General features: G+C 27.7%; 5 protein-coding genes across 5 annotated transcripts; 3 read left to right on the top strand and 2 right to left on the bottom strand.

Moving 5' to 3' along the window:
• Nucleotides 1-489: 489 nt before the first annotated feature.
• Nucleotides 490-3010, top strand: T551_01454 (origin recognition complex subunit 4). The gene is made up of 6 exons (XM_018373717.1): nucleotides 490-1218; nucleotides 1260-1737; nucleotides 1785-2057; nucleotides 2099-2296; nucleotides 2342-2537; nucleotides 2582-3010. The coding sequence occupies exons 1-6, from the start codon at nucleotides 530-532 to the stop codon at nucleotides 2965-2967; spliced, it is 2220 nt and encodes a 739-aa protein (XP_018229892.1). The 5' UTR covers nucleotides 490-529; the 3' UTR covers nucleotides 2968-3010.
• A 356-nt stretch (nucleotides 3011-3366) lies between these two features.
• Nucleotides 3367-5636, top strand: T551_01455 (DNA replication initiation factor CDC45; the record flags this gene model as incomplete). Its single annotated transcript, XM_018373718.1, has 7 exons — nucleotides 3367-3498; nucleotides 3548-3649; nucleotides 3699-3911; nucleotides 3957-4142; nucleotides 4186-5036; nucleotides 5080-5287; nucleotides 5340-5636. The coding sequence occupies 7 exons, from the start codon at nucleotides 3367-3369 to the stop codon at nucleotides 5634-5636; spliced, it is 1989 nt and encodes a 662-aa protein (XP_018229893.1).
• An 892-nt stretch (nucleotides 5637-6528) lies between these two features.
• Nucleotides 6529-8504, top strand: T551_01456 (uncharacterized protein; the record flags this gene model as incomplete). The annotated part of the gene is made up of 5 exons (XM_018373719.1): nucleotides 6529-6588; nucleotides 6633-6791; nucleotides 7062-8112; nucleotides 8161-8351; nucleotides 8394-8504. The coding sequence occupies 5 exons, from the start codon at nucleotides 6529-6531 to the stop codon at nucleotides 8502-8504; spliced, it is 1572 nt and encodes a 523-aa protein (XP_018229894.1).
• A 162-nt stretch (nucleotides 8505-8666) lies between these two features.
• T551_01457 (DNA replication protein PSF2) lies at nucleotides 8667-9380 on the bottom strand (the record flags this gene model as incomplete). The annotated part of the gene is made up of 4 exons (XM_018373720.1): nucleotides 8667-8742; nucleotides 8784-8954; nucleotides 9002-9216; nucleotides 9261-9380. The coding sequence occupies 4 exons, from the start codon at nucleotides 9378-9380 to the stop codon at nucleotides 8667-8669; spliced, it is 582 nt and encodes a 193-aa protein (XP_018229895.1).
• Nucleotides 9381-10959: 1579 nt separating this feature from the next.
• On the bottom strand, nucleotides 10960-12456 carry T551_01458 (uncharacterized protein; the record flags this gene model as incomplete). The annotated part of the gene is made up of 5 exons (XM_018373721.1): nucleotides 10960-11650; nucleotides 11693-11804; nucleotides 11851-12243; nucleotides 12294-12323; nucleotides 12375-12456. 5 exons carry the CDS (start codon nucleotides 12454-12456, stop codon nucleotides 10960-10962), a joined length of 1308 nt encoding a protein of 435 aa, XP_018229896.1.
• Between the last annotated feature and the right edge of the window lie 109 nt (nucleotides 12457-12565).

A 12565-nucleotide genomic window follows, 5' to 3' on the forward strand; every position in this document is an offset into this window, starting at 1 on the left:
AGGATCTCATAAAATCAATTTATCAGTACATTGGTTGTTTTTTAAATTATTTATTCATATTGAGTATACTATAGTGCCTAATTTTGCTTTAATAGTTTTCAACTATCTGTGTTTTTATATTCACATAAATTTTAATGTAATTTTTATAAAAAAAAAACAAAATCTTAAAATTGTTAAAGCTTATTAAGGTTGAAATTGAGAATATAATTAAGTTATTTTATATTTTCACAATATTAAAAGAAAAATACAATTTTTTTAAATTAAAAATATTTTTAATAATTTAAACAAAATTCCAGCTTTCCTGACGATCTACATATTTTTATATATTGACGCTAACGAATGATTGTCTACGTCTATAAAGTTCCTTAAATTCAAAAAAAATAAGTAAGTCAATTGTGTTTAAAATGAATATCTTAATTAACACTTTGAATAAGATTATAAGGAATTATGATATTTATTCGAAACATTTCATAATATATTAAAAAATGGCAATAATAGTGCTATTAAAAAAGTCTATAAACCAGTAATTATGAAAAAATATTCATATTTTTCCTCTTTAGATAGACAAAATGAAAATGTAGCCATTTTTTCTGAGGAAAGAAAAGTGAAAAAAAGAAAAAAAGAACAAGAAATAAAAAAAACACCAATTAAACAGTCTTTAGGATATCACTATGAAATTCGGAAAACTAAGAAACATAATAATCAATTCAGACAAGATACTGAAAATTCTTTACTATATACCGATGAAGAAGACGAGTTAACAGCAGATCAATCTACTATACCAAAAAAGCACTATTTTTATGAAAAATATAAAAATAAAAAAAAAATTGCAAAAGTGCTTATAAAGACTTCAAATAAGCATGAAAAAAGAGATGATTGTGGTGATATATTTGACCTTTTGAATACAGAGACGTCTGGAATAACTAGAAAAAGAAGAAAGAAAAAAAAGATAGAAACTTTTTTTCAGGAAGCATCTTATTCAGAAAATAGCAGTATTGGTGATTGTATAGAAGTTGATTTATCAGGTAGTGCATATGAGAAACCAGATGAATTATATTTTTTAAATTCAAATATTGAGTCTTTTCAAAAAAAATATGATTCTACTGATATGATTTCTGATGATCCTTTGACGTCGCCTTTTATAAATCTAGATGTCCAAAATATTAAAAAGAAACGTATAAAGCCATTAAAAACGGTAAATAAAAAGACGTTAATAAAGTAATCATAATATTGTAATTTTTACAATTAATAATTTTTAGTTTTGATAATACTATAGAACCAGATCCTGTTGATCATAGTACAGAAAAGGATTTGATTATAGTTGAGAGTACTCCGAAATCTTCTGAAAGTTTTTATAAAGAAATTAGCTATGAATACAAAAAAAAAAATACTTTAGAAAATAAATCGATTATTAATAATTTTAAAAATCATATTTTGGAAAAGCTTACTGGAAGGAAATATGCACCAATTATTGGGTTGGACCTGGAATATAAGAAATTACGTGAGTTGCTTTATCAAACTATTAATATGGGAGAAAGTAACTCTTGCTTAATTATTGGACCGAAATCTTGCGGAAAATCTAATATTCTTGATACAGCAATTGTTAGTCTTAGCGAGTTTTCCTCACACTTTTTTGTTGTACGACTAAACGGGATAATTCAAACAGATGATAAACTTGCATTAAGGGAAATTGCAAGACAATTGAATGTAGAAATGAATTTAGATGTTCAAGAGAATGTTGTATTCAATTTTATTTAATTTTTTTTCGTATTAATTTTTACTAGTCTAGCTTTTCAGATAATTTGTTTAAAATTTTGACTATTTTATCGCATCCTAAGGAACTTAATCTTATTAATGACGATAATTTTTTTGATGAATCTGACACATATCATAGTACTTTATCATCAAATAACATAACTTCTGTTTCTGTAATTTTTATATTAGATAATTTTGATCTTTTTATACAACATCATCGTCAAACTCTTTTATATAATTTATTCGATATATCTCAAACAAAAAAGGCACCTATAGCAGTTATTGGGTTAACATCTACATTGGTATAATCTTTTTTTTTTATTTTTGTAATTTACTTTTAAAGGATTCAGTAGAATCTCTTGAAAAAAGAGTTAAAAGTAGATTTAGTCATAGAATAATTCAAATTAAATATCCCGATAATCTTGAATTATTTATTAAAATTTGTCGTGCTGGTTTAACTATTGATTATGAACTTTCATCTGATGATTTTTTAAAAGAAAAAGAATTACAATTTATCAAGGACTGGAATAGGCATGTTGATGTATGAGTAGTAACATTATATTTTTGATTTTAATATCATTTATAGGATTTGTTTGAAAAAGGAAATGTGGTTTATAAACTTGTAGAAGGAATATTTATGACATCCAAAGATGTTAAGGAATTTTATTCGCATTGTATAATACCTGTTACATCATTATCTGCATCTTCATTTAACTTACAAGAAAATATGTTTTTTTCTCGAAATCTTTTTCATTCATTTACCAAAACAGAGCTTTTAAATGGTGAATAGCTTCTTATTTTCATCCGATATTTAATTTTTTTCTAGGAATTTCATTGCTACAATTTTCATTATTAGTGTGTGCAGCAAAAATTGATACACGAGATACTAATACTTTTAATTTCAATATGGTATATAAGGAATATCACGATCTTGTTACAAAGTCTGCATCATCATCTACTTATTCAATTGTTAAAAATTCTTCAATTAGACTCTGGGAAAGAGATATTCTTCTTGATGCTTGGGAGAAATTATGCGATCTCAATTTCCTTCAGCCTTCCGATACTACCCTTTCAAAATCATCCAGCGGTTTGGATCGTGAATACCGGATGTACCATATCGAAATTACACTTATTGATCTTATTTCTTACATGGACAAAGTAAAAACAATACCAACCATTTTAAAAAGATGGTCTAAAGAGGTTATTGCTTAAACACTAATAGTCTTTAAATACAAAAAACATTCACATTATTTTATACATTTTGTTCTGTTTTGTGCATTTCATTCTATTTTACGCTTTGCCAACTCTGCTTTTCTTGATTTTTAAAGAGAATTGTTAAATTTATTAGATTTCTATCTTTCAATGTCACGTGATACTGTTTTTTCATAAATGGTGTACGTTATAACGTTAAATATTAGTTTTCTATGTAAAAAAGTAGTTAAATTGTGTTTAAATCATAACGTGTTTTTGTTCTGAGTAATTCATAAGAGATCTTATTCTTTTCCATTGTTATTTTTCAAATTAAAGTAAATGAATATAAGGTATTTTAATTAAAATATAAAATAAGATATAATTAAAACAATTGTGGTGAAATAGAACATGTATTAGCGAATGTTTATAAGAAGATCGAATTACGCTGACGCATATTCGCGAATTAAAGTAGCTTCGTTGTCTGGATCATGTACAGTTTTAATTTTTGTTGCTCTTGATGTTGATGCGCTTTGTGCATGTAAAATGCTGTCAGTGAGTGGTCTATTTGTAGTTTACAAGAGAATTTACAGTATAAAATCAGACATTGATGAAACAAGATTTTATTTCTCATAAAATTCAACCAATATCAGGCTATCAAGATCTAATGGATATAAATCAAACAGTAGTTTTAAACAATGAAAATGTATAATTTTTGCTGGTATATGTGATTTTGTTTTAATTACTAGTTTTAGTTGAAGTTTCTTATATTATTGAATTGTGGTGCTTTGATCGATTTATATCAGTATCTTACTCCTCAAGATCATATTAGTGTATATGTTATTGATTCTCATCGTCCCTGGAACTTAGATAATGCATTTTCGAATAGTAATATTTTTGTTTTTGACGATGGTGATATTGAAGAAAAGCTATACGAAGAACGCAAGGCATATGATGCATTAGTTGAGGTCTAATAATGATTGTATTTGCTATAGTTTATTAAATATTTTAAGATGGGTGACTTAGAATTAGAAAAAGGTAGTGATGATAGTTCTTTAGTTGATGAAAAAGAAAATTTTTCTGAAAATGAAAATCTTGAAGAAGAGTTAAGCAAAAAAAAACATAAGTCGTCTACAGATGATGAGCATAAAGCTTCTGAGTCACTTGAAGAAGAAAAAGATCAGGAAAAGCTTCTAGATGTGTGTATGTACGTTTTTGTTTAGAAATATTTATTTCTTATAGTCTACTTTACTTTCTTCACCTCATTCTACAGAATATGATTCACGAAAAGCAACACAGAAAAAATATTATAAATATCAAAAAATTATTTCAGATTATTATGATTCTGGTACATGGTTTGGAGAATGTATATCTAGCCAAATGTATTCTCTCGCTTCTGATATAGGGAAAGAAGATAATGAATTACTTTGGTTTGCTGTTATAGGACTAACAAATCAAGAAATGCATAGGAGGATGAGCTATAGTAAATATCTACAGTTATATTCGTTATTTAAGGATGAAGTTAATCGCATGAATCCTTTGTCTACTTCTGATACTGAAAATGTAAAAAGAACAAATGGAAAAACAGCAGATGACTCTTCAATTAGAGCAAAAGAAGAATTTCGTTTTATGTTATTTCGACATTGGAGTTTATATGATTCTATGTTTTATTCATTTTATTTAGGGACTAAATTAAAAGTTTGGTCCGAATATGGTAAAAAAAGATTACACAAGTTGTTTGCTAAAATGGGTATTTCTTTGAACCAATGTCATCAAGTATATACACATATGGACATGGATTTAAAAAAGAGTCTTCGAGAAAAATTAGATAAATTTGCACCCTTGTATGGATTAAATAATTTGGTATTTCCAAGTTTTGTTCGAACATTTGGCTTTAAATGTACATTAAGCGCTAGTGATGCAAGTTATGGGCTTAGTGCACTTCTAGAAACAGGGAAATATAAAGATGGAAAATACGAACTTGATAAAGAAAATAAGTCATTGGAAAAAAAAAGTACTAATGATAAACAAGAGAACTTAATGCGAGATTTTTGGTTAAATTACTTCTATGATGCCTTTGATGCATTGGATGAGTAAGGCTTTTTAAGTGTTGTTGTTCAAACTTATTCGCTATAGTATTGATGCTTTGTGTTCATCACTAAAAGTGGCCATGGAACTACAAAAAGCAATTGTGCGTACTGGTACATCATTGATAGATAAACATGCAATTAGACATTTAAAAGCCTTTCGAATTGCTGTTTTAAAAGAAGGGCCTGATCTTGATATTTTTACACATCCATTTGCTCTCTCGAAATTGGCTCTTTGGATCTCCGATGCAATTAATGTATATATCTATTGTTCATACACTGTTTATGGAGTATTAATAGTGAAAATAGGAGCAGGAACGTGAACAGGGCCGAACACGACATCTTCCTTTTGTAATTGCTTCTCTCAATGAGCGTACAGACGCTTATCTCTTACTTGGGACTTCTGTCTCTGCATCCTCTCCTTTAGATCATATAGATGATAATATTTCTTGCGGCAGGAACCGCTTTGGTATTATTTTTTCTCAGCTTGCTCGAGCAACTTCTGCTCGTCTTAGAATGGATGCTTTCGATGCATATTGTATTGAAGTTTTTAAATCAGATCTTGTGGGATTTCTTGAGCTTCTTAGCACTAAGGCAATGTTTTAATTTATACTTGTACTTTTTATTTCAGCTTTAGTATACATATTGATCTAACGCAATAAACAAAGGTAGACACACTTTAATTAACATTTTTTTATTTTCAACTAAAAATAGTTTTTTATGTACTTTTTTCATAATATTTCATTATTGTTTTATATTCAATTCTATTTTTACTAATTTTCAACTCATACACTGCTATCTTAGCGCCATATTATTATCGCTTTGGTAATCGGCGCTCGGCTCTCTTAAACAAAGAAACGTAATAAATTGATCGGAATTGTTAATTGTGGCGTAAATGATTTATACATAAGCAAATATTGCTTTGTTATACAAAAATACACTAAATTTAAGTAAAAATTAGCTTATTATTCAAACAATCAAATAGTCCCCTATTACGTATTTACACGTGGAGATTTTTTATTAAACGCATATACACAGATAAAGAATTAGGATTAATATTCATCAAAATATATATGTAAAACAGCTGGGAAAACTGTATTGCATATATAGTATATATAAGTATATATAAATAGAGCCAAGACTGCATATAGGCATATTAAAGTGCATATAACGTATATTTGACGTGCATATAAGGCATATTAGAGTGCATATATTCCAGTATATATACTTTGGTACTGTATATTTATCTGGTTTTTATATGCATATAAATTGATTTATCCTGCACAAAGTGGTATTTAGGCATATTTATATCAGAAATTCAGGAAAAAACCTTATTTAAATACATATATATAAAGAAGTGGCGAATACACGCAGAGTTTCTTCACATATAGTTGGTGCATCAGCATATATAGCTGGCACTTGGGCAAATATAGAAGGGGATATAAGGGCAAATAAGCTGCAGCCGGCTATTGCAGAGTGTTATTTTGGGCCGGGGAAAATGCATCAAGCATCTACACGTTTAATGCGGATGACAACGGATGGCCGTCCTTTTACACAAGTTGAGAGTGTAGAATGAGTGTATTTGTATCTTACGTGGTATAGGACTATAAAGACTTGTTTTCTACACTCATTGTTAGTCTTCCTCTCAGTACTCACAGGACGCATTTTCGTTCACATTCATTTTCTTTTACAACAGAAGAAGCGTTAATTAACCTTCGATATTTAAAGCTGACTCATTCAGCACGATCACCGGATGCTAAGGTATAAAATAAAGTGTTAGAAGTGCAGTTGGTTGTAAACAGAGTGTTTAAGAAGTTTTGCATGAACACTAGTTAATTTAGGAGCTGAAACGGACAGAAATGGGTAGAAACTTTTTGTATTTGATCAATGTCTCTTTTTTCCCAGGTTTCTTTGTTGAATTGAGTTTTAATCTTGTGTTCCAGTATTTTGTAATAAGTTCCAAGCCAACTGCTTTTAAATATCTGTTTTTAGTGTATCTGATTGTGTCTGATGGCTAACTTCGAGTTTTAGGATCCATCAAAAATTGTGGTTACTACAAGCACTACGACATTTAGTATGGCGCCTGATGTAGCAAAATCACTATGTCAATGGTTTATTCTTTCCCATTTTATCGAATCAGTTAGTGAAAAAAATCTTACAATATTTAAAGATAAAGCTATTTGGAAATTGACACCGAAAGGTATCACTATTTTGTCGCGGTTTGTTAAGCGTAATGGCGTTGATATAAGCATTGTTAATGATCTTCTTGCTTCGCGATATAATACAATGCAATTAGTGATTATTGAACGTGATGCTAAAACTGATATGATACTACAAGATCCCTTTATGACTGAAGTTATATTTCGTTATTTTATTGGATCGAAACCGAATTTTGTTTCTTCAAATATATCAGATTCTGCTGATGACTATATTGATGGTTGTGTTGGTGTTCGTATTATTGAACAAAAATATCTCGAGTCTTCTAAGTATTGTTTTAATGGGCTAAGTGCGTTTTTATGGCTTATGAGATGTTGTACAACCATGACGTATGGAGAAGCAATTGATATTGCTACTATTTTTGTTAATTATAACTTAATTGTCCGCGAAAATACTGATTTACTTTCCAAGAGCGATAATTTCAAATTTAGTTCATCCAAAAATGATATTTATATGCTTACAGAGAAGGGGCTTTCAATATCAGGCTGGAATAATCTTGATACTTCACTGAATGCGCCATCTTCTAAACAAAAATTCTTTTCTATCGGAAACGGTCGTAAAAAACAATCTAATACTAAAAACGTTCAATTTCGTGCATTGCAAAAGGTCGATGCTAATTCTTCAATTCTTCAAAAAGAAAATCTTTATGATGCTGCTGCAAATCTTTTAAATAATGAAACAAATCACAAACGTCTTTTTACTATTTTAAAAGATCCTGCATTGCGTTTTCAGTTTCGGGTATTTTTACAGGAAAATTACTGTGAGGAAAATCTTTCTTTCTATCTAGAGTCTATCGAATTTTTTCAACTTGCTGAACATGCTACGAATTCAGTATCTATTCATGAAGCTTTAACAAAAGCCTATGGTAAAAAATATGTTTTTAATTGTTTATACGTGGTTGACAGTTTGATAGAAATGTATAATGCTTTTCTTGTAGAGGGATCGCCTTGTGAACTTAACCTTGATTATATATTAAGGCAAAGTTTAGCAGATTTTATGACAACAATTATATTAAGTGATGAGGAGACTATGAAAAAGACCTTGGATTCTGTTGTTGATCTTTTTAGTAAAGCACAAAAACAAATATTTAGACTTATGGCAAGAGTGAGTAAATGAATCATTTTTATTTATTTTTAATATATGTAGGATTCTGTCCCGAAATTCCTTCAGTCTGCTACTCAGCCAAAAAATAATAATCAGCCTCAAAAAATAACGAGACCATCTTTATCAACTCATCCTATACCGCAAATATCATGATTTTTTAGAGGGTATTCATATATTAAATATAAATTATCATTCTTTCATCATTTTTATGCTGGATGTCGCTTTTTCGTAGAAACATATGTTTCATATATCATTGTTTTTAGTACACAACTTATATTTATATCATCAGAAAAAGTTTAATCACTTGTATTTTGCTTATTCATCCATTTCATTCATCATATCTTCATTATCTATACTTAGTGCGTTAAGCCGCCGCATCTGATCCATTGATCTAATATATATTAGCTCTTATTATTTATTTGTTTGTTTTACTTTGCAAAAAAAGGCCGAATCTCATTAATTTCCATAGAACCTAGATTGTCCATTTGAAGATGTGTTTCATTTAAAGAAGAGAGTCCTTGTCTTGTTTTTCCTTGTCTTGTTTCTCTTAAGTCACGCAAAAGACGGCGGATCAGATCTGGTTGATCCATATCATCAGAAGCACTAATTTGATATTAATTTGAATATTGAAACATGATTTTTTTCAAGACACTTCAAGCAAAATATTTGATATCTCAAGCCACTGGAGTGGTAACGGTGAAAAGCCATTTCCTGGTTTATTTTCTTCATCAAGGAAATCCTGCAATATTTCTTGAGATAACCATGAAGGAGGTAGGATATTGGCTCGTTTTTGGCGCTTTAAGAAAACAGCCATCCATAAAGGCACTGTTACTCTGTGTGGCGGGTTAAATTGAGGAATATTTTCCTTTAAAATAAGTTAAAAATGTAAAATATTGAAAACATTCATACGCCGATCAACGGCAGTGCATCCATTGTTTGCAGTGGAATAATTTCAATTAGAGATGATTCAGCAATAAATGCTATTTCTGAGGGTGTAAATGAGAAAATCTGAGCTGATTTTAATGCCATGAAAAGCTATTATCTGCTTCGTTAAAAGAAAAATTAGGGTTCTACTTTAAATCTTATTTCTTTCGTTAATTTATGTATAAAAATTGTTTACTGGATTATAGTGTGTTTAATGTTATGTTATATATTGTTTTTTTGTTTAATAAAGTAATAAATATAAATTTAGAAGTTTTAATTTCTGTTTTTTTTTATTTTTTTATTTTAAAGTTATAAAAAATACTAAAACAATTTTCATATTTTTAGACATTTATATATTGTTTTTAAGTACATACTTATTGTTTTGAATACTTTATAATTTTAAGCATTTAAATATTACTAAGATATTTTATTATTTATTGCATTAATTTTTTTAAGCAATTTTAATTGATATATCATGTTTTTATAAGAAATTATGTTATTTTTATTAATAATATAATTTATATTTTTGCAAATAGTTTGATTTTCTCTTAATCTTCAAAAAATAATTTATAAGTGATAAAAATGTCATTTAGAAATTAATAATTTTTCCTAAATAGTTTTTAATTTTTTAAATTCAGATTCAACTACTAGTATTTTTATGCAGAATACTTTTATAAAAGTTAGATACTTATTGTTATGATTTTTTGATGCAAATAAAATATGTTTTAAATCAGTAAATCTAAAATTTCAAATTTATTATAAAAAAAGCTAATTTCATTAAAATTTTAAAAGAATTATTTAAAAATATTTTAGTTGCTAAGCTATAATTTAGTAAAAATATGTTAAAATATTTTATTAATTTTAAAATAAAAACAATAATTCATCTTATATATTTATATATTTATATGTAATAAATATCTTAAAATAGCAAATGTTGAATAAATTTAAAAAAAATAGAAAATCTTTTAATTTAAAAAAAATTTAGATTTATCTAATTGAAGTTTTTTTATTGATAAAAAAGATTTTAGCTTTGTAAAATGATACTTTTTAATATCATTGAAAAACATTTTTAGAAAAATTATTTGACTTAGTAATCATTCGTTCCATATAGTAATTTTTTTAATCAACAATAAATTTATAATCTTTTATATACTAAATTTTTTTAAAAATTAAAAACCTAAAAATCATAACTTTCTATAATTCATAATTTTTATATTTTTATAATTTTTTTTGAAATTTGTTTGCAGTCTAAAAAATACAAACTTTAGAAAACAAATTACAAAAATAAACTGTTCAACCATTTTCTATTAAAGTATATAATTTTATTATTCTCATATCATACAAAAAAATTCAATTAAAATATAAAAAAGTTTAAACCATTTAAAAACAATTAAAATCATTATATTTAAATAGATTAGATGTTTTAATACTCCTTATGTTGAAAGTATTTTGCATCCTAGATTTTTTAATAATTATTGGTCATAATATCAAAATCCAAAAAAATAAAAAATTTACAGTCTAATGTATAGTGATAATTATTATATTTGGAGTATTGGAAATACAAAATAGTCTGTTTATAGAGGAAAAATAGAAATAAACATTGAATATTAACCAAATATGAGATTAATCTTAAAAAATAAAATACTCCGAGACATTTGAAAATGTAGAATGTAGAACCTAAAAATTATAGACGAATGAAATCTTGATCAGCATCAATTGTAGAGGAATCTGGAATACTAAAAGAATCTGAATCGAATTCATTGAACGAAATATCATTATCACTTGAATTTTCTGTAGATTGGATATTGGTATTTGAAATTAAACCATGAGATTCAAAACATATAGGAGATTCATCATCACTAACAACTAAAGAACATTCTTTGCGCTTGCGTGCAGCCCTTTCAATATGGGGAAGTCGACAATTCTTTATTAAACATGTGCCCTTTTCAGAAAAATCAGGGCATTCCCGTAAATGTTTTTCTCGGCATTCTATACCCTTTTCACAATAGCCATCTATTGCAAATGCTCTACAAACAGGAGCAGAAGGATTAACTCTAACATGAGCATATAAACAGTTAGTATTTGAGCATCGGCCACGTAAAAAATGTAAACACGCAGAAACACGATGTGGCGTTGGCTCATGAGATAAATCACATGAGTTTTTGTTCTGGCATTTCCCTTTCATAAATAATGGACAAATTGCTACATGATTTGGATCGTGTTTATAAGGACAAGATTTGCCTTGTACACATTTACCTATATTATTATTAATTTCAACTTCTAATAATTTAACGGGATTAAAATCAACTAGAATACCTAGTCGTGTATAATACTGACAATGTTTTTCAATTTTCTTTATAGGTAATTTATTTTTCCTGTAGAATAAGCATGAAACAAAAAACTGTCTCTAAAAATACCTAATTTTTGATTTTACAAGAGATGCACTCCATAAATTTCCATTCTTACTTCTCCAAAAAACAGAACCCGAAACAAAAGCTTTTTTCAATGTTTTTAAAGACGGATCATTGTCTTTCTTGTAAGCCAATAATGAATATATTACAAGAAATATATATACCTTTAGCTCGAATAAGTTTGTTTCCATTTTTTTTCATGTAAAACTTAACACCGTTAATCACTAATTCTTTCACATCGCTTTCTACAGAGTTTTTTGGCTTTTCTTCTTTTAAAAACTCCTCCCGTTTCATTTTTTTTAACAAACGCGTTTCTTCGATTGCTTCAGCTCGTTTTTTTGCTGTACTGTCATAGATACTGGCATTAATCAATTGGATATGTCTATCCTTCTTTTGTATCCACCCAGAAGATGCCGGCTGGGTACTATCATTTATATTTGTGCTAGTATGTCCTGTGCTAACTACCAAAGACATATGTCTTGATCGATGTTTGGGATTTCTTGGATAATGATGTGGCTTAAATGATAAGTTCTTGGTATTTTTAGCATCTATTCCCCCTATTAATTATCCTTAATGAGGCACTTTTTGTGTTTATTTTTTAGTATACCTCGTTTGTGTTTGTGACGATTGATCGCGCCTATTCTTTATTATTTTTGATCAAAGAAATTACTTTTTAATATAACTGTACCCGCAACAATAGCTATTTCATTTAGAATCTTCTCCTTTTGAACTTTTTCTTTTTTTTCTTTTTCTATGGATCTCTTATCCATGAGAAGTAAGCTGTTAATATTTAAAGAATAAATGGTAAAAATAAATAAAAAGACAAATTCTAACAAATTTGTCTTTAAAAATGATAAATATTATAAAAAAAGTTTAAAT

This window comes from Pneumocystis jirovecii, assembly GCF_001477535.1.
Source record: "Pneumocystis jirovecii RU7 chromosome Unknown supercont1.6, whole genome shotgun sequence".
In the NCBI taxonomy this organism is placed as follows: Eukaryota; Fungi; Ascomycota; class Pneumocystomycetes; order Pneumocystales; family Pneumocystaceae; genus Pneumocystis; species Pneumocystis jirovecii.